Genomic DNA, 22,008 nt, shown 5'->3' with positions numbered 1-22,008 from the left:
GGGAGTGTCAAAGCTCCTTCCCCACTCTGAACTTTAGGGTACAAATGTGGGGGCCTGCATGAAACTTCTAAGCTTAACTACCAGCTTAGATCTGGTCTGCTGCCACCACTCCCAAAGTGCTAATTCCCTTCCCTGGATAGCCTTGAGAGACTCTTCACCAATTCCCTGGTGAATACAGATCCAAACCCCTTGGATTTTAAAACAAGGAGAAAGTAACCATTGGTGTCTCTGGCCAGGAGGGATTATAGCTTGGTACACAGGAGGGCTGTTACCCTTCCCTTTATAGTTATGACAGGGAGATTAGGCCTGTCACTGACTATTAGTTTGGTTTTTTTACCATGAACCTGTGGGTGGCTGGGTGGGTGTTAAGACGAGCCGCTGCAGGTGGGGTCCTCCTGAAAAGAAGGAGGCTAAAAACTGACCCCAGCAGCGCTGAAGATTCTTTTGGTTTGTGTTTATGTTGAACTTTGACTTGGAGGTTCCACTTCCCTGGAAGGGATTGAACAATGTCAGTGACCTGGCCAGCATCTAAGCTACATCCATAACTCCCTTAATGCAAATTTGATTATCAACATTATCATTATCATTACCTATTTTATTAAAGGGGGACATGATAGAAGTCTATAAAATCATGAATGGTGTGGAGAAAGTGAATAAGGAAGTGTTATTTACTCCTTCACATAACGCAAGAACTAGCGGTCACCCAACTAAATTAATAGGCAAAACAAACATAAGGAAGTACTTTTTCACACAATATACAGTAAACTTGTGGAACTCGTTGCCAGGGGATGTGGTGAAGTCAAAAGTAGGGCTGTCAAGTGATTAAAAAAATAATCGCAATTAATCACGTGATTAAAAAAAATCATGCTGTTAAACAATAATAGAATACTATTTATATAAATATTTTTTGATATTTTCCACATTTTCAAATATATTGATTTCAGTTACAATACAGTGTTCAATTTATATTTATTCATTATAAATATTTGCACTGTAAAAATAAAAGAAATAGTACTTTTCAATGCACCTAATACAAGTACTGTAGTGCAATCTCTTTATCATGAAAGTTGAACTTACAAATGTAGAATTATGTACAAAAAATAACTGCATTGGAAAATAAAACAACGTAGAACTTTAGACCTACAAGTCCACTCAGTCCTACTTTTTGTTCAGCCAATCACTCAGACAAACAAGTTTGCTTACATTTGCAGGAGATAATGCTGCCCGCTTCTTGTTTACAATGTCACCTGAAAGTGAGAACAAGTGTTCGCATAGCACTGTTGTAGCCAGCATTGCAAGATATTTACATGTCAGATTCACTAAAGATTCATATGACCCTTCATGCTTCAACCACCATTCCAGAGGACATGTGTCCATGCTGATGACGGGTTCTACTCAATAATGATTAAAGCAGAGCAGACCGAGATGTTCATTTTCATCATCTGAGTCAGATGCCATCAGCAGAAAGTTGATTTTCATTTTTGGTGGTTCGAGTCCTGTAGTTTCTGCATCGGAGTGTTGCTCTTTTAAGACTTCTGAAAGCATGCTCCACATCCTGTCCCAATCAGATTTTGGAAGGCACTTCAGATTCTTAAATCTTGAGTCGAATGCTATAGCTGTCTTTAGAAATCTCGCATTGGTACCTTCTTTGCGTTTTGTCAAATGTGCAGTGAAAGTGTTCTTAAAAAGGCATGCCAGGTCATCATCTGAGACTGTTATCACATGAAATATATAGCAGAATGCGGGTAAAACACAGAGCAGGAGACGTACAATTATCCTCCAAGGAGTTCAGACACAAATTTAATTAACGCATTATTTTTTTAAAGCGCGTCATCAGCATGGAAGCATGTCCTCTGGAGTGGTGGCCAAAGCATGAAGGGGCATACGAATGTTTAGCATATCTGGCACGTAAATACCTTGCATTGTCAGCTACAAGAGTGCCATGCGAACATCTGTTCTCACTTTCAGGTGACATTGTAAATAAGAAGCGGGCAGCATTATCTCCCATAAATGTAAACTAACTTGATTCTCTTAGTGATTGGCTGAACAAGAAATAGGATGGAGTGGACTTCTAGGCCCTAAAGTTTTACATTGTTTTGTTTTTGAGTGCAGTTATGTAACACAAAAAATCTACATTGTAAGTTGTGCTTTCATGATAGAGATTGCACTATGGTACTTGTATGAGGTGAATTGAAAAATACTATTTCTTTTGTTTATCTTTTTACAGTGCAAATATTTGTAATACAAATAATATAAAGTGAGTACTGTACACTTTGTATTCCGTGTTGTAATTGAAATTAATATATTTGAAAATGTAGAAAAACATCCAAAATATTTAATAAATTTAAATTGGTATTCTATTGTTCAACAGTGCGATTAATCATGATTAATTTTTTTAATCGTGATTAATTTAGTTTTGTTAATCGTGTGAGTTAACTGTGATTAATTGACAGCCCTAGTCAAAAGTATGACTGGGTTAAAAAAAGAATTAGATAAATTCATGGAGGATAGGCCCATCAATGGCTATTAGCCAAGATGGTCAGGGATGCAACCCTATGCTCTGGGTGTCTCTAAACCTCCAACTGCCAGAAGCTGGGACTGGATGACCAGAGATGGATCACTCAATAATTGCCCTGTTCTGTTTGTTCTGTCTAAGGCATTTGGCACTGGCAGAAGACAGGATACTGAGCTAGATGGACCACTGGTCTGTCTCAATATGGCCATTCTTATATTCTTATGTTTTTTGCTTCTAATTTTAATATCCAATAAGGTGCTTGCCTCACAAACCTGAACTGCCTCCTGGATCTTCCCTCATGTCAAAACCCAACTGTCTCCTATTGAACAGCCAAAACCTTCATCTTCCTCACAAACATTTCTATGATACTGTTAAGGATTTTTGTATCAAATTTTGCAATACAAAGAAAGTTAACAAATGAGGAGCAGTGTACATTGATTCTAATGTCAAATTAAATAACATGATGTGATACTATCGTGAATGCATTATTCATTTTCATATTTAGTTAAGTAGAAGTCTCAGTTCTAAATTTATTTGTGCCAGTCACAGAATCTCCAATCTGTTGCATTGGAGTGCCACTGATTGCAGGGATCTTGCCACAGAATTTTGGTTAAGCTTGCCATGAAGTTCCTGGGATTTGACTACGATTATTTTTTTATTTTATTTTATGAAGAATATATACAGTATTGTGGGAGGAGGGAGCTCAGTGGGATGCGGTTATTTTAAAATTTTCTAGTAACAATTGAGTGTATTATATAATAAAGAACACTTAAACATACTCTTTAAATCACCCCAAGAGGGGAAGAAATAAATTTAGCTTTTTATCAATCTTTTTTTCATGGGTCCCCACTCTGTTTTATGTCTATGCCCTCTAGCGTGCAAGCTAGGAACTCTCTACATAGGTGTATCCATTGTGGTTGTTCATGTACCCTGACTATCTCCTTTTATGGGATGCCATCACAGAATCCCTCGGGATCAGGCCAGGGCTGGCTCCAGCATTTCTGCCGCCCCAAGCAAAAAAAAAAAAGCCGCGATGGGCGGCGGCAATTGGAGAAAAAAAAAAAAAAAAAGCCACAATCAGTGGTGGCAGTTCAGCGGCAGGTGTGGTAAACTCCCTAGAGGGAGTGAGGGACCTGCCGCCCCCAAATTGCCGCAGGTGCCGCCCCTCTCCCTTGGCCGCCCCAAGCACCTGCTTGTTGAGCTGGTGCCTGGAGCCGGCCCTGGATCAGGCTTTCTTTAAGCATGGAGCCCACTTCGCTGATGACCAAAACCTTGACATCAACTATCATGGAAATTCTGTGAAAAGCATTGTAATGGGCAGGGGACAGGGATGAGGCTTGAAGGGCCAGTCAGCCTAGTGGTCGGAGTACCTAGCTTCCTGCCCCTGCTTCTGTGGTCAAAGGGTCTCAGACTTTCAGGTAGGGGGGACCCAGGATGTTCCATTTCACCAGGTCCCAGCCCAGGGCTCTGTGTGAATCACCCTTGAGTAGGGGACTTCCCAGCAGGGAATCTACATTCATTGCCCTGGGCTACTTCCTACCGTGGTCCTTTTAGTTTGGGGCTTGTAGCCCTATGGTCCCTGTCCCTGTGGTGCCTGGTCTCTTAGTAGTGTCCCTTCATGGACCCTGGGTAGCATCCTCTTGCGGTCCCAGGTTCCTCCAGGTGCAGCAGTCGTAAGTTTGGTAGGGTCAGAAAATGCCTCCCTCCCCGCCCCAGGTCTCTGCTTCAGTTACGAGGGTTTCTCTCAAGCCAGGCGTTCCTAGGCCTCTTTCTCCATCTCCTTTGCCAGGACAACACTGCTTGGTCTCTGGTGGCTGCCTCAGCCAACAGGCTAGTGACCCTTCCCTCAGGTAGATAGCTAGCTCCTGCCTCTTCACTGGTCAGCCCCGACCTGAGCCAGGCTCCCTCCTTTTCTCTTCTGCCAGGTCTGGCATTGGCTGTGGGAATTACAGGGTGGAGCTAGCAGGGCCCAAAGGCTCTCCTTAACCCTTTCCATGCTGGTGTGTGGTGTCTCTACTTCACCACCAGCATCTTGGAAGGGATGAGGCCTACATGGCTACCTCCACCAGATGGCACTTGAGGCAACTTTCTCAAGCTGTGAGCACATGGAACAGTGTTCAGGATTGTGCTCCCTGTACCATCTCAACGATGCCTTGTAACAAAGGGGGAGATGCACAGTGGAACCCTGGAGATAAAAAAGGGTACAGAGAGCTTAAATCTTGGCAAAAGTGACCTAACATTAATTAAAATAATAAAACACAGAAATGTTGTGTAAAGGGATTAAAGAAGCTTGCAACATATACTGCTGAGTTCCTGCTCACTGCCTATGGCCCTCAGGTAGGGGGGACCCTGGACGTCCCATTTCACCAGGTCACAAGTGGTAATTGTGGCTTCCATCTTTATATACCTTCAGATAGGGTGGCACAAAGACATTGGCAAGATGCACAAGTAACCCCAGCAGACTGGATGCAAGCAAACAATATATATGTTAACATGGCTAAATGTAAAAGTATACATCTAGGAACAAAGAAGGTAGGCCATGCTTACAGGATATGGGACTATCCTGGGAAGCAGCAGCTCTGAAAAAGATTGAGAGTTGTGGTGAATAATCAGCTGAACATGAGGTCCCAGTGCGACACTGTGACTGAAAGGGCTAATGTGATCCTTGGATGCATAAACAGGAGAGTTATTTTACCTCTATATTTGGCATTGGAGTGACAGCTGCTGGAATACTGTGTCCAGTTCTGGAATCCACAATTCAAGAAGGATGTTAATAAATTGGAAAGTATTCAGATAAGAGCCATGAGAATGATTATAGTGATAGACTCAAAGAGCTCAATTTATTTATTTTACAAAGAGAAGGTTAAGGGATGGCTTGATTACAGTCTATACGTACCTACATGTGGGACAGATATTTGATAATGGGATCTTCAGTCTAGCAGAGAAAGGTTTAACATGATCCAATGGCTGGAAGTTGAAGCTAGACAAATAAGGCATAAATTTTTAACAGTGAGAGCAAATAACCATTGGAACAATTTACAAAGCTGGTTGTGGATTATCCAACAATGTCAATTTTTAAATCTTGATTGGATGTTTTTCTAAAAGATATGTTCTTGGAATTATCTTGGGGAAGTTCTATGGCCTATGTCATACTAGATAATCACAGTGGTCCCTTCTGACCTTAGAATCTATGACTCTGCTATTGAAAAAGGTCCAAGCTCATGCACCTAGTGTGAATCCATGCAAGCAACTATTTTAAAGAAGCAGAATTCACAGACAGTGCAGCAAATAATTGGAATGTCTTCCAGGAAATATTTTATAAAGATCCAAGGGAGGAATATGATCAATGATTACTAAGTCTCCCCAAAACAATCTAATATTCGTAGGTCATTCCAATGTATGATCCCCCAAAAAACAAGTCCATACATACTGGACAGTGAACACATATGGACTTTTGACAGTTAATCAGATTAACAGAAAAAAAATCTCTTCCAGTGGAATGTTCCTTAGAAGGTGTCACAGGTCTGGTCATGCTCCCCCCTGCCAACCACCCAGCAGAGTGCTGTGAAGGGAATCCAGTCCTTTGGATACGTAGGTGTTCTAACGTCTTGTGGGTTTCAGCAGGCTGCTGCACTATTTTCTCTCTTGGCCTCTCTGGCACATTTCTTGGGCATTAACACTCAGTCTGCTATGCCTTAGGGTATGTCTACACTACAGGATTAATCCAAATTTATATAATTCGAATTTGGAAAACAGGTTGTATAAATTTGAATGTATGCAACCACACTAAGCACATTAATTCGGCGGTGTGCGTCCATGTACTGAGGCTAGCATCGATTTCCGGAGCGTTGCACTGTGGGTAGCTATCCCATAGCTATCCCATAGTTCCCGCAGTCTCCTCCACCCATTGGAATTCTGGGTTGAGATCCCAATGCCTGATGGGGCCAAAAACATTGTCGCGGGTGGTTCTGGGTATATCCTCCCCCCTCTCCAGGAAGCAACGGCAAACAACCGTTTCGCGCCTTTTTCCTGGGTGAACAGTGCAGATGCCATACCACGGCAAGCATGGAGCCCGCTCAGCTCAAGACAGCAGTCATGAACATTGTAAATACCTCGCGCCTTATCATGCAGTTTATGCTGAACAAGAACCTGGAAAACCAGGCGGCGAGGAGCAGGCTACGGCAGCGCAGCGGCGAGAGTGATGAGGATATGGACATGGAATTCTATCGAACCGCGGGACCCGGTGCTTTGGAGATCATGCTGTTAATGGGGCAGGTTATAGCCATGGAACGCCGATTCTGGGCCCGGGAAACAAGCACAGACTGGTGGGACCGCATAGGTTGCAGGTGTGGGACGATTCCCAGTGGCTGCGAAACTTTTGCATGTGTAAGGGCACTTTCTTGGAACTTTGTGACTTGCTTTCCCCTGCCCTGAAGTGCCAGAATGCCAAGATGAGAGCAGCCCTCACAGTTGAGAAGCGAGTGGCAATAGCCCTGTGGAAGCTTGCAACGCCAGACAGCTACCGGTCAGTCGGGAATCAATTTGGAGTGGGCAAATCTACTGTGGGGGCTGCTGTGATGCAAGTAGCCAAAGCAATCACTGAAGTGCTGCTACAAAAGCTAGTGACTCTGGGAGATGTGCAGGTCATAGTGGATGGCTTTGCTGCAATGGGATTCCCTAACTGTGGTGGGGCAATAGATGGAACCCACATCCCTATCTTGGCACCGGAGCACCAGGGTACCCAGTACATAAACCGCAAGGGGTACTTTTCAATGGTGCTGCAAGCACTCGTGGATCACAAGGGACGTTTCACCAACATCAACGTGGGCTGGCCGGGAAGGGTTCATGATGCTTGCATCTTCAGGAACAGTACTCTGTTTAAAGGGCTGCAGCAAGGGACTTACTTCCCGGACCAGAAAATAACCGTTGGGGATGTTGAAATGCCAATAGTTATTCTTGGGGACCCAGCCTACCCCTTAATGCCATGGCTCATGAAGCCATACACAGGCAGCCTGGACAGGAGTCAGGAGCTGTTTAACTACAGGCTGAGCAAGTGCAGAATGGTGGTAGAATGTGCATTTGGCCGTTTAAAAGGTCGCTGGCGATCGCTACTGACTCGCTCTGACCTCAGCCAAAGAAATCTCCCCATTGTTATTTCTGCTTGCTGTGTGCTCCACAATCTCTGTGAAAGTAAGGGGGAGACCTTTATGGCAGGGTGGGAGGCTGAGGCAAATCGCCTGGCTGCTGATTATGCGCAGCCAGACACCAGGGCGATTAGAAGAGCACACCAGGAAGCGCTGTGCATCAGAGAGGCTTTGAAAACCAGTTTCATGACTGGCCAGGCTACAGTGTGAAATTTCTGTTTGTTTCTCCTTCATGAAAACCCGCCCCCTTTATTGACTCATTCATTCTCTGTAAGGAACCCACCCTCCCCGTTCCCCCAGCTTTCTTTCAAAGGAAATAAAGTCACTATCGTTTAAAAATCATGTATTCTTTATTAACTGATTATAAACATAGGGAGAGAACCAATAAGGTAATCTGGGTGAGGTTTGGGAGGAGGATAGGTGGGAAGTAAAAGGCCACTGAACAAATTCAATATAATGACAGTCTTTTGGTTGGGCTGTCCACTGGGGTGGAGTGGGAGGGTGCACGGAGCCTCCCCCCACCCCCGCGTTCTTACACGTCTGGGTGAGGAGGATATGAAACATGGTGAGGGGGGAGGGAGGTTATACAGCGGCTGCAGCGGCACTCTGTCATCCTGCTGCCGTTCCTGAAGCTCCACCAGACGCCGGAGCATGTCCGTTTGCTCACGCAGCAGCCCCAACGTTGCAGCCTGCCACCTCTCATCTCGAGCGTCCCTCATGACCTCACGTTCACTGGCATCTTTCCTAAATTTAGATACAGTGTCCTTCCACTCATTCAAATGAGCTCTTTCATTGCGGGGGCATTCCATTATTTCCGCGAACATCTCATCTCGCATCCTCTTTTTCCGATGCCTTATCTGAGATAGCCTTCGGGACGGAGGAGGGAGGCTTGAAAAATTTGCAGCTGCTGGAGGGAGGGTTGAAAAAAAGGAGAGAAGTTTTTAAAATGATACATTTTACAGAACAATGCTTATACTCTTTCATGGTGGAAAAACACTATTCACATTACATAGCACATGTGATTTCAGTACAAGGTCGCATTTTCCATCTTAATATTGAGTGCCTGTGGCTTTGGTGTTAGAGATCACAGACGCAGGTCTGGGCAACAGAATTCAGCTTGCATGCAGCCATGGTAAGCCATTGTCTTTTGGCTTCTGCGCCCTCCTTTCCCACATACCAAGCAAAGCCCGTTGACTGCTGCAGTTTTCCTGTTAACCTTCAGCAGCAGAAAACAAACTAACCCCCCCCCCCATCCAATTCTCTGGGATGATCACTTTATCACTCCCCCCACCGCGTGGCAGGTATCAGGGAAGATCCCTGCTAGCCAAACGCAAAAAGCTCAGGGCCAATTCCCCCCCCTGCGCTTGGCTAACTGCAGGGAAGGATTTCTTTTCAGCCACAGGCAAACAGCCCAGTAGGAACGGCCACCTCTGTCCCCTTAATTAAGTTCCCGTATTTCAACCAGGTTACCATGGGCGATATCACTCGCCTGAGGATTACACAGCAAGATAAAGAACGGATGTTGCTTGAATGCCAGCAAACACAGGGACCATACGCTGCCAGGCTTTGTCAGGCAATGATACCAGATTACTTGCTGCAAGCATGGCGTGGTCAAGTGTCCTACCATGGAGGACGGAATAAGGCTGCACTGCCCAGAAACCTTGTGGCAAGGCTTTTGGAGTACCTCCAGGAGAGCTTCATGGAGATGTCCCTGGAGGATTTCTGCTCCATCCCCAGACACATTAACAGACTTTTCCAATAGCTGTACTGGCCGCGAATGCATCCCAAGTCCTCAGGGCAAAGTAATCATTAAAAAACGCTTGCTTTTAAAACAAGTTTTATATTTTAAAAGGTAAACTCACCTGAGGTCCCTTCCATGGGGTCATGGTCTTGGATACTGGCTTGGGAGGGTTGGGAGGGTACTTCAGTCAGGCTGAGAAAAAGATCCTGGCTGATGGGGAGAACAGAGTGCTGGGTGCTCTCTGCAAGCTCCTCCTCCTCCTCCTCCTCCCCATCCGCAGAATCCTCAGGTGTAGCTGATGAGACTATCCCCGACCCGGAATCCACAGTCACAGGTGGGGTAGTGGTGGCGGCCCCCCTAAAATTGCATGCAGCTCGGCGTAGAAGTGGCATGTCCGCAGCTCTGACCCGGAGCGACCGTTTGCCTCCTTTGTTTTTTGATAGGCTTGTCTGAGCTCCTTGACTTTCACGCAGCACTGATCTGAGTCCCTATTGTGGCCTCTCTCCATCATGCCCTTGGAGATTTTTTCAAAAGTTTTGGCATTTCGTCTTTTAGAACGAAGTTCTGCTAGCACTGAATCCTCTCCCCATATAGCGATCAGATCCAGTACCTCCCGTACGGTCCATGCTGGTGCTCTTTTTCGATTATCGGCCTGCATGGTTACCTGTGCTGATGAGCTGAGCTATCTGTGGTCACCTGTGCTCTCCACGCTGGACAAACAGGAAATGAAATTCAAATTTTCCTGGGGCTTTTCCTGTCTACCTGGCCAGTGCATGTGAGTTCAGATTGCTGTCCAGAGCGGTCACAATGGTGCACTCTGGGACAGCTCCCGGAGGCCAATACCATCGAATTGCGGCCACACTAACCCTAATTCGAATTGACAAACTCGATTTTGGCGCTACTCCGCTCATCAGGGTGGAGTACAGAAATCGATTTTAAGAGCCCTTTATTTCGAAATAAATGGCTCTGTTGTGCGGACGGGTGCAGGGTTAATTCGAATTAACGCTGCTAAATCCGAATTAAAGTCGTAGTGTAGACCAGGCCTTAGTCTACCTGCCTTAAGCACCCAGAGTTAGTGCTAACCTGCAAAATACCCCAGTAAACACACCCTCTCCCAGAATCCCAGTGAAGGTGTGAGACTTTTGGGTTATAGTTTAACTCTCTCAGGAGGCAACTGATAGTTGTGAAGTATGTAACACACATGGACGTTTTGTACAGGACTCTAATACCATTGCTCTTTTACTTAATGGACAAAGCACAGAAGAGTAAAGATAATTTAAAAAATAACAGTAGCTCTCCCTTTCTTCGGGGGGTTTATCAATGCACAAGAAGGCAGGTTTCTCCCTGCCTCATCAGGCTCCTACATGCAGCTCCTCTCTGCTTGATTTGGTGAAAAATGGCTGAGAAGTCCCCCAGTAGAGCAGCTATTGTGTTTTTATACCTTCTGTGAAGTGGAGACCGCTATTCATGCTCCTTTGATGCCACCATCAGGTCTGGTTCATTTTTTATTGTTTGGTGCTGAGGAAAGAGAGAGCTGTAAGAGGAAATAAAAAGGGAATAGATAAGAGGAAACTGTATTGTGACTGAACTGTTCCTACATTTCTTTCTTCACAAACATTGCATTAAATTGTAATAAACAATACATTAACAAATATAACGAACATGAGATATAAAAGTCTTTATATGTAGTTACCTGGACACACAAAATGCTTGGAGTGAAATCCTGGCTCAATTGAAGTCAATGGCAAAATTGCCATTGACTTCAGTCAGGTCAGGATTTCACCTTTGGCCTCTAGGGCCCTACTCCTGTGAACACATACGCACATGACTAGTTTCACTGAATTTAGTAGGACTACTTGTGTACATAAAGATACTTACATATATAAATGTTAACATGATCAGAGCCTAAAGGTGGTATCATGTAGATCATATATAAACATGAAGCATGTTTTTTTTCCCTGTTTTAGACATTAGAGAATGTGGACCGCTATTTCTCTATCTCTGAACATTTGAATTGCTTTTTGTGGTATGTGTTGAAAAGTTCTTCAGAGCAGAGGTAGGTGATTTCATATGAGATCTTTTCTCCATGTGTATATATTTGGAGATGTATGATTTAATTGTATTTGGCTATTGTTTGTGATTTATCTAGTGATTTGACACAAAAATGATCAATAAATCATTTGTTATGTTGCTCAGTTACGTTAAAAAGTATGGGCCAGATATAAGGGTTTTCTATAAAAGAAAAAAGTGGCAGTTAATTCAGGCTTGCAGCTGCTTTGCTTTACTTGAGTAGTGCAAGCAAGCTGGAGTGTTCCAGTGAATCTGGTCCAAAGTGTGTGCAAGCAGTATGTCAGGTAATGTTTTTGTAGCTTCTCAGATTTCAGGACAGTGCAAGACAACAGTGAATGAGAGTAATTGTATATCATTTGCAAAAAAGTATCTTTTTTTAAAACATCCATTACTTAAAAAATGGTTTGACTAACTGCCCTGAAACTTTAAAAGAATATCTATTTTAGTTTAAAAAAAATATTTTTTCCCATGCAAAGTTATAAGGGAAGTGAATGTAGCCGTTCACTAAAATTCTAATTACAACTTAAACCATGGCCTGGTCTACACGAGGAAATTAGGTCAGAATAGCTGTGTCACTCAGGGGTGTGAAAAATCCACAGCTCAGAGTGAACCAGTTAAACCAACCCCTAACTCCCAGTGTAGACAGCAACAGTAGAATTCTCCTGTTGGTCTGAACAGTTAGCCCACATTTGAGGACTTGCCAGGTTGTTTCCGTACTTCTTCTTATATGGCATCTCTGTTACTAGATGTTTGCAACCATGTTAGCCCATTCTGTATGGTCCTCTGCTAATCACTTTGTGGATGAATAGTCCTTTTAATCCACCCAGAATACATCGTCCATCCTAGCTCTTTTTTCTGTCTTGCATTCTTCTACCATCAACTTTCCCTTCCAGGGCCTGAAAACATGCATCATCTATTGAACCTCTTAAATGTGTCCTGCAAATCAAATCTTTTTTCATAAAATTTCCAACTAATGTTTGCTGAGTTGTTTTTGATAGGTGGATACATTGATGATGATACTAGCTGTATATTTATTTGATGCAGTCCTGTTTATTTACAAAGAATGTACACAAAGTCCTGTTTCCTTCAACATAGTAGAAACAAACAACAGCAGGCAGTTTCCTGGCTCACATTTTCCAAGCTTGTCTTTCTTGTAAGTAATGTACTTCAAGGAACTCTCTCTCTCTCTGCTCCCTATCAGGGCCATGCTCAAACTGCTTGTCTGGCTTTCTGCCTCTCACACACCCAAACAAACATAGCTGCAACTAATCAATCCCCTAACTCTTGCAGTCAGTCCCAGGGAAACCCGTCAGCCTACATGTTGTCTGAACTTCTGATAGACCTGGCCATACAACCTTGGGTGATGTCTTCCTATTGTTTCCAGTTGTCAGTACATAAAGGTTGTTTGAAATGTTGTAGCCGTGTTGGTCCCAGGATATTAGAGAGACAAGATAGTTGAGTTAATATCTTTTATGGGTTAACTGCTTATCCTAGAAAAAAGCAACAGAGGGTCCTGTGGCACCTTTGAGACTAACAGACCCCTCTGATGCTTATCCTAGACAGTTTGTTTCACCTTGTGTTTAGCTGTGACGCTCTGGGTATGTCTACACTGTGATAAAAGGGCTCAGGCTCGTGGTTCTCGGGCTACAGGGCTATAAAATTGCAGTACAGATGTTTGGGCTCGGACTGGAGCCTGGACTATAAAACCCCACGAGGGGGGAGAGTCAGAACCCAGTCTCCAACCTGAGCCCGAACGTCTACACTGCAATTTGTAGTCAAGCTCTGTGAGCCCTTGTCAGCTGACTCGAGCTCTGAGACTCGGGTGCCCTGGGTTTTTGATCACAGTGTAGATGTACCCTTTGAGTACCTTTCTCAGACCTGAAGAAGAGCTCTTTGTACATGGGCAGCACATGAACTGCTGGCTGGGGTAGGCTAGCCCTGCCTCTTCAGCCCGAAGCCCTGCCCCTTCCGCCTCCCCCAGCCTCAGAGTGACCCCCCCAGCCCTGGAGCGGGCAGCGTACCCCCCCTCCCAGCCCCAGAGTGATGGGAGGTGGGTAGCGTGGCCCGAGCTGAGGCCACCCCACAGGGAGCCTGGAACAGCCACACAGAGTGGAAGCAGGAGAGGAGACTGGGGGCAGAGTGTGGGCAGCTAGATTCCCTCTGCCCCAGCCCTGAGTCCCCTCCCACGCTCCAAACCCCGCAGCCCACACCCACCACACATCACTTCCATGTTGGTGCACATAACAAAATTCATTCTGAGTAGCAGCCGTGTTAGTTAAGGTAAGGACTGGGAATGGCTGAGCCATTACAAACATTGAAAAAATTCATTCTGCACACGGATGTAAAAAATTAGAGGGAACATTGGTGGGTGGGGCCATGCCTGACTGTCTGGGGAGGCAAAGCCTATGGTACCCACCTCCACAAGGGGAGTAGCTACCAGCGCTGGGAGCACAGCTACTATCTACACTGCCACTTTACAGCGCTGAAACTTGCAGCGCTCAGGGAGATTTTTTTTCACACCTCTGAGTGAGAAAGTTTCAGCGCTGTAAAATGTCAGTGTAGACCATGCCTAAGTTGATCTAACTTATGTCGGCATATAGCTGCCAAAGTAATTACATCACTTGCGTGTGTCTACACTTTGCTCCTTGTGTGCATCCTCACCAGGAGTGTTTGTATCAATTGTACTGTCAATGAGGGGCATTGTGGGATGGCTTTTGAGAGCCAGTAACAATGGTGGTAAGCAACACAGTGTCTACACTGACACTGCATTGACCTAACTACATTACCGTTGACCTATGCCTCTTGTGAAGGTGGAGTTATTAAGTCAGTGTAGCGAGGCAGTTACGTCGGCGGGAGCAAAATTTTAGTATAAATACTTATATAGTTAGGTCAATGTAAGGCAGCTTAGGTCAACCTAACTCTGTAGAGTAGACCAGGCCTGAGTTACCCTAACTAGTTGGTCTAGGGCATGTTGTGATGGGGCGCACTTGCCCCACGTTCGTATGAAGAGGGTTAACTCAACTCTCTGGGCCGAGGAGACCATACCCTCACAGCCCTGCAGGGCATGCTCCAGCTGCGGACTAGGTATAAAAAGAATCAGCTCAGCTCATTCAGGGCTAGCCGCCAAAGAAAGGATGGATGCTGTGAGCTCCAGCCCAGGAACCGCAGAAGCCCCAGGGATGCTGAGACTCCGGAGAATGCCCAAGGCGAGGTGCAGCTGTTGCCAGCCACCCTGACCGAGGAGCCCAGAGCCCACGGAGACGCTGGGACCCTGGCATCAGGAACCGGGTAGAAAGTAGCTCAGGGAGACTAGCTGTGGTGCCGAGTGGGGTCAGCGTGTTTCGGGCGGATTCCCCACCGACTCAGTGGCAGGCATACTTGCCGCTAGGCCACACAGCCCCATGGAAGGGGCAGTGATACTGACTCTGGCTACTAGGCCACGCAGCCCTGAGAGAGGGAGCAGCCCGACTGACTCTTGCTACTAGGCCACACAGCCTTACTGAGCCAGGTGATCACCTCGACTCTGACTACTAGGCCACACGGCCCCAAGAAAGGGTGACTCTATCAACCCTGTCTATTGGGCCGCACAGCTCTGAGAGCAGCCCTGAGAGAGGGCGGCCCTACTGACTCTTGCTGCTAGGCCCTACTGCCTTGCTGAGCCAGGCAGCCACACGGATTCTGAACACTTGGCGATACACCCCGACCGAACCGGAAAGCCATTTTGATTCGGGCCATTGGGCCCCATGGCTGTGTGGGAAGGGGCCGTCACCCTGACTCTGGCCATTGGGCCATACAACCTTGAGAGAGAGAGTGGCCATATTGACTTTTACCATTAGTCCTCACCACCCCAAGACAAAGGGTGGTCGTAAGCAGACCACTGCAGCGAAGTAATTACTCCACCCAACCCAAGAGGGGATGGGGTGCACTTGCCCCACAACACATGTCTACACTACAAAATTATGTTGACCTATGTTACGTCAGCATACAGCTGCCGCAATAATTAAATTGCTTTTGTGCGTTCACACTATGCTCCTTGTGTCAGTGGTGCACGTCCTCACTAGCAGCGCTTGCATTGATGTAGAGAGCAGTGCACCATGGGTAGCTATCCCTCTGTGTAACTCACCACAATCTAGCGCAGGGTGTTTTGGGAAGATTTTACCATGCCGCATGGGGCCGAAACAAGTCATGCAGGAGTGACTGGGAGCATATTTTCAACATCCCATAATACATTTTTCTCTATCCCATAATTTCATCTGCATCCCATAATATTTCGCAATTCTTTTCAAAATCCCTGCAAACGCACACATCCTTCCTTGCTGTCTACTATCTGTGTCAGAAGCATGAATCCTGCACAGTTGTGTTGAGTGTTGCGAGCATGGGACACCTGATCCTGCAGTAACTGCAGAGTAACTGCCAGAGGAGCTGTGGGGAATGTGACGATTCCTTTGAGGCTAGATTGCTGTGTGATATAGAAAGAAACAATTCAAGATTGTTGGTGGCTGTAGCGGGCGGCCTGGCTTCCAGGCGCCCCAGGAAGCGATGAGCCAGAAAAGCCGCCAGAGTGGGCGAAGCCACCGGAAGTCAAGGGGCGGGACAGGAAGTATAAAGGCCAGGCCCCAGCGCTCAGTAGCTGGCCGGCAGCGGGAGAGGACAGACGCTGGTGCCCGAGCTCCCGCGGACCTGAGCCTGCCGAGAGCCCGGTATCCCGAGGAGGACTGGCCGAGCCTGCCAAGAGCCCGGTATCCTGAGAAGGACTGGCCGAGCCTGCCGAGAGCCCGGTACCCTGAGGAGAACTGGCCGAGCCTGCCGAGAGCCCGGTATCCTGAGGAGGACTGGCCGAGCCTGCTGAGAGCCTGGTCCCCCGAGGAGCGGCCTGAGCTTCCCCCCGCCGAGGGCCCAGAGGGAGCGACAGACCTACCTGGTGCTCGGGGCCCGGAGGAGCCCATGATCTGTGACGCAGCAGACGGAACTCAGGAGGAGCAGGTACCCATGGAGGAGGAGATGGGAAGTGGCCCGGGGATAGCAGACCCCGAACCCATGTCAGTGTATTGCGGTCAGGATCCCCACTGACTGCGCGGCAGACGGACTGCTGCGGATAGGGCCCCGGGCTGGAACACAGTGGAGTGGGTGGGCCTCTGTTCCCCCGTGCCACCCCGCGCCGGGTGGCAGTCTCTCCTCCTCCTTGTCCAAGGGGCCTGGGCCCCTGACAGACTATCTGTTGGCTGCCCCGCCCTGACCTAGGGCCTGGGCTAACCCAAACTGACCCAGCCCCTGCTACAAGGCCTGGGCCACTGACTGACTATTGGTGTGCTGCCCCGCCCTGACCCAGGGCCGGAGCTGTTAATTGTGCGCTCAGCCCCTGCATAAGGGCCTGAGCTCTAAACTGTTCATTGTGTGCTCAGTCCCTGCATAGGGGCCTGAGCCCTGAACTGTCAATTGTGTGCTCAGTCCCTGCATAGGGGCCTGAGCCCTGAACTGTCAATTGTGTGCTTAGCCCCTACCCAAAGGTCGGGGCCCTAACTGTTATTCGCTTTGTAGCGGGGCGGCCTGGCTTCCAGGTGCCCCAGGAAGGGACGAGCCCCACCCCGGAACTACTACAGTGGCATTCACAGGGCAGCGGCAGACAGTGGAGTGCTGGTTCTGAGCCTGAGAAACAAGCACCGACTGGTGGGGTCGCATTGTCATGCAGGGTTGGGATGACAAGTAGTGGCTGCAGAACTTTCAGATGCGCAAAGCTACATTCCTGGATCCATGTGCAGAGCTCGCCCCAGCCCTCCAGTGCAGTGACACTCAAATGAGATCTGCACTGACAGTGGAAAAGCAAGTGACTATTGCTCTGGGGAAACATGCAATGCCCAACTGTTACCAATCACTCGGTGTCACGGAGTATTGGGGAACTCAGGGCCCTGCACCCCCGGCTTCCTGCGATTCACCATGACTCTCAGCCAGCCAGTAAAGCAGAAGGTTTATTTGGATGACAGGAATACAGTCCAAGACAGGTCTTGCAGGCACAGACAACAGGGCCCCCCTCAGTTAGGTCCAGCTTGGGGTCCCAGGGCATCCCAGCCCCCCCCCTTTGGGGGGGGTCAGAGCCATCTCTGCCTCCCAGCCATCTCTCCAGCCCGCTTCCAACACTCAGCCTTCAGCGACCCCTCCCACACCCTTTGTTCAGTTTCCCGGGCCAAGGTGTCACCTGGCCTCCAACCCCTTCCTGGGTTCTCATGTTACACGCTCAGGTATTCGCCTTCGGGCAGACTCCCATCCCCTGATGCAGACTATCCTAGCCACACTCCCGTGTCAGCATTCACACACCCCAATAAGAACAGTCCCAGTTCGTCACACTCGGTAATCAACTTGGACCCTCTACTACGCAGCAGCCAAGGTCCGTTCCCTGCACCTTGCTGCCTTTCCCTGAGCTGCTTCCATAATTCCTGATCCTCCCCATTCCTCTGCATTTGCCAGTCTCTTTACTTGCTCCTCCTAGGGAGTAACTTTAGGCAACTCATCTCTGCAGTCCCCAAACACACCTCCCTTCTCCCAGGGAGTGACTGCAGACGCCTTCCCTACAGCCCCTTCTGCTTCCAGTTTCCTGATTTTTGCAGAAGCCCCACCTATCCCTCACAGATGAGTTTCTCCATAATTAGCTGCTTCTGGCCTACAGCTCCCCATTTGCAACCTAATTAACTGATTGAGCCCATCTGGCCCAATTCAGCTCTTGCAGGGCCATTATGAGGAGCACACTGCATCACAGGACTGCAGAAGGAGGCAAGCATGGGACTGTTGAACCCGAAGGTCAACAAGAGTCAGCAGCATGGCTGTTTGCTGCTTGAGAAGTGCTAGAAACTCCTGCTGCACATCCCTCTCCTTTTCCTATGCCTTTCTCCTCTCCGCTCTATCCCTGGCCACGCTGTCTCCAAGCTTTCTGTTCGGTGTCTGAAGAAGCAGAGGTTTGCAGGATCTCTTGGAACATGTCATCCTGTGTCCTCTTCCTTCTCCTTCTTATCTGGCTGAGCCATTATGCTTGTGTGGATAGAGGGACCCCATCCTGAAAGAAATTTTTCCTGAATCCCGTCTTCTTGCCTTCAGACAACCACCTAACCTCTCCAAGCTCATCATCAGAAGCAAGCTCCTCACAGACCAGGGCACACCAACTCAAAGTGGCACCAGACTCTGCCAGAACAACAGATGCAAAACCTGCAGACATATCTCCACTGCTACAATGCTCAGCACCCCACACAATCTCCCTTTCAAGATTCCTTGAAAGGTCCCTTGAAATATGTGTTAACTACTTATGCTAAACAATCTGTTTCATCTTGTATTGAGCTCTGACGCTCTGAGTATGTTTCCCAGACCTGAAGAAGAGCTCCGTGTAAGCTCAAAGACTTGTCTCTGTTACCAACAGAAGTTTGTCCAGTAAAAAATATTACACCTTGTCTCTCCAATATGTGGAATGACAACATAATGCAATTGTTCTGCTCCCAGCATAGCTGTGGGCCCCCTGGCCTTTGGCAGTTTAGTGGTCAGGGACTCCTCACTACCTAAGGACATCCATTGGGCCTCCCACCTGCTCGCAGTCCTCCACTGCACCGTCTGCAGTCTGGACTGTAATTACAGGAGGGTGTTCTCCCAGCAGTCTCCTAGTTCCAGTTGCCCTAAGGGAGCTAGGACTCTCATCTATATTGCCTAGCTGGTAATCATCAGACCCAATCACCTGACACTGCCCAGCTGGGTCTGATGATTCCCAGCACCTGCTTTGGGCTCCACCCTGGACCAGGGCTGGCTGTTCCTTGACCCCCTTTACTGTTAAAGGTGCAGATTTCCCTTACAGAACCAATGCACACCAACCAAAATCGGCAACCTCTAGGGTCATTCTAGTACCAATGGCTATGGTACCATCCTTAATATCTACTATAGTACTGACTAGGGAGAGATCTATGATGGCACTGACCATTGCACTGGTACCGATTTATGATCCCAGTACTGTCAACTTCTACAGCATTCACTAATTTGTCAGAACTTAGAATCACCTCGGAACCAGAGTCACCCTTGAATGCATCTGCCTTCTCAGATATTTCAAGATCTTCCCTGATACTGGAGCCTATGGCATTGGTTATGAAAATTTCCCTCCATCTATCTTCATCTCAGGGGAAACCTGTCAGCCCTCCTCAGATTCCAGTGATTCTGAGGGGAATTGCACCTCCGGTTGAACAAGTCTGCTCTTCATCTGTTGCCTCTAGCAAGAGTACTTTTCTAAGGTTACTGCCATACTCTTCTAACTATTCAAGAGTTCGAGATCACCACAAGAGAAGTTCTTAATCTGACCAATATACAGGACATGCTACAGATGCTTCTCATGTGCCGTGGATGCCACTTCCTTGACATTAAATGCCATACCTTTGTGATTTCCAGTTGTAGTTGTTCTGGCCTTCCTGGACCCCACAATTTCAGTATCCACCCCCTTTGGAAGTTCCTCATGCAAGATCAAGGGACAAGTCACCATCTCTACAGACTCACAGAGCTCCACACTTGCCTTGCAAGTAAGACATTTTAACAGAGGAAGAGGAGCACCAAACCAGACGAGGGGACCAGATAACAGAGGATGACTTTAGAGTATTCTGAGACCTTTTGAAGAGGATGACAGAGATGCTTGAGATTCCTCTTGAGGTGATTGAGGGAAATCTTATACTTTTTTTTTTTTTATATTCTTCAGCCAGTACCTCAGGGTTGTGTTGCAATGTCAATAAATGAAGGTATTTTGGACTGGACCAAAAATCTGTGGGCTATACCTGTGTCACTCTCTGCAATATTTAAGAGAGAGGACCACAGATATCAAGTCCCATCCAAAAGGTATTAGTATTTTTATACTCCTCCTACCCCAGGTACTTTGGTTATGACTGCCACAAGTTGGATTGATTTAAATCAAAGTGACTTAAATCACCTATTTTAATAATATTTAAATCAGCAAGCAGGAAACTTTGATTTAAATAATCAATTTTAATATTTTTTTGCATTTGTACTTTTTAGTTATTTTCCTAAAGAAAGGTTGATTCTCATTGGCTAAAAGTTGATTTGCAACTAAATATAACTTAATCTCCACTAGAATTAGAAAGGAGTGTTGGACATATTTGGGACATGTACTCTGGATGCCAACACACAGACTCCCACATGAAGCTGTCAAGTAGAAACCAACTGGTGTGAGGAAACATGGGCCCCCAAGAGAAACTTTAAGAAGAACCCTTAGCAGGGAGGGCAGAACAGTCATTCTCAACAACATTGAACAGATGGAGGCAGCAGTACATGAGAGAAGGATGGAAGAGACTAGTTTCAGCCCTGTGCACCAGTACTGGCGTGAGAAGAATGTAATAACTAATAATAATAAATAAAAACTTTTACACTAAATTTGGTACTTCTATTTTCTAACCAGGAGGTGTGACCCTAACAGCCCCTAAATGCCGACTAGCAAAGGGTTCACTGTCATGTAACAGCAGTTCCTCTCAAGGCTGACAAATTTACTATGCTTAACATATTGCTGTCATTATATTTACGTATAAAAAAATGTGGTGTGAGATATCAAATGAAAGCGGGTCACAAACTGGTCATTAATGGCATTGTGAAATGTATGTATTAACAGAGGAATTATGGATACTTACAGATAGTATGCTTTAACGTCTGTACCCAAACAAAGGGGGGAACAGGTTTTCTTCCAGATGGAGGGAAGATAATTATCTCCCTCTCTGTAATGTAAATTGAGCATGATGATGCCAGAGACAATTGACAGTTTATTTGCATCACAGGTAAGGAGGAAGAACAAATTAACATGTGGATGTGAAATGAGCATGGGAAGTCACTGGATTCTGAACCCCAGGGCTTCATCCTGACTCTGGTGACAAAAATGATAAATTTCAGGATGTAAAAGAAGAAGCAAAAAGACATTTTAGTTATCCGTCACTGAGGGAACAAAGTGCATAAACGGTGAATCCCCAGTCACGTGAGTTAGTGACACTGAGAAGTGGCTATGGGTGAGCAAAAGTGCTTTAGACAAAGACTGGAGTCTGATAAGGTCATATGTAGTCTCTTATAAGTGTATTATACTTTTGTTTTATTTGTAACCATTTCTGTTTCTATTATTTTTGCTTAGTAATCTTTGTTATTTATTAATAAAACTTATCCTTGGTTTTGCTATAAATTCATCTCAGTGCTGTAATACTAAAATAAAGTGTTTGTCCTCAGCTGAGCTAACAGGATGGTGTGCATACTGTCTCTTTGGAGACAGCGGACTTGGTAATTTCTGTGGTATCCAGTGACAGGCAGGATACAGGAGAGGAATGCTTTTCAAGGAGGCCAAAAAAATTGAGGTCCACCTAATGTTAACCTGCAAGGCAAGGATTGAACTGGCAGAGTCCTGAGGAGAGTGCTTGTGTGGTTGAAAGGTTGATGTTGTACTGGAGCTGACACCAGCTACCACAAGATAGACTCTCCTGCTGGAGCTAGGGGGTAACAAAATCACCCACAGTCCTGCACATATTGAGAAAGTGTCA

The 22,008-nt window shown here is 46.6% G+C and overlaps 1 protein-coding gene across 1 annotated transcript in view; it reads left to right on the top strand.

The window, feature by feature from the left end:
* Positions 1-22,008, top strand: part of CATSPERE (catsper channel auxiliary subunit epsilon) — a 68,182-nt gene that overhangs the window by 15,400 nt on the left and 30,774 nt on the right. The window contains exon 5 of the mRNA XM_034764996.1: positions 11,368-11,456. Coding sequence (XP_034620887.1) covers positions 11,368-11,456 — 89 coding nt within the window. The remainder of the gene's footprint in view (positions 1-11,367; positions 11,457-22,008) is intronic.

The sequence above is a fragment of the Trachemys scripta genome, chromosome 3 (genome assembly GCF_013100865.1).
Source record: "Trachemys scripta elegans isolate TJP31775 chromosome 3, CAS_Tse_1.0, whole genome shotgun sequence".
Taxonomy (NCBI): Eukaryota; Metazoa; Chordata; order Testudines; family Emydidae; genus Trachemys; species Trachemys scripta.
Note: the sequence above shows the minus strand (reverse complement) of the source record. Positions and strands in the feature narration are given on the sequence as shown.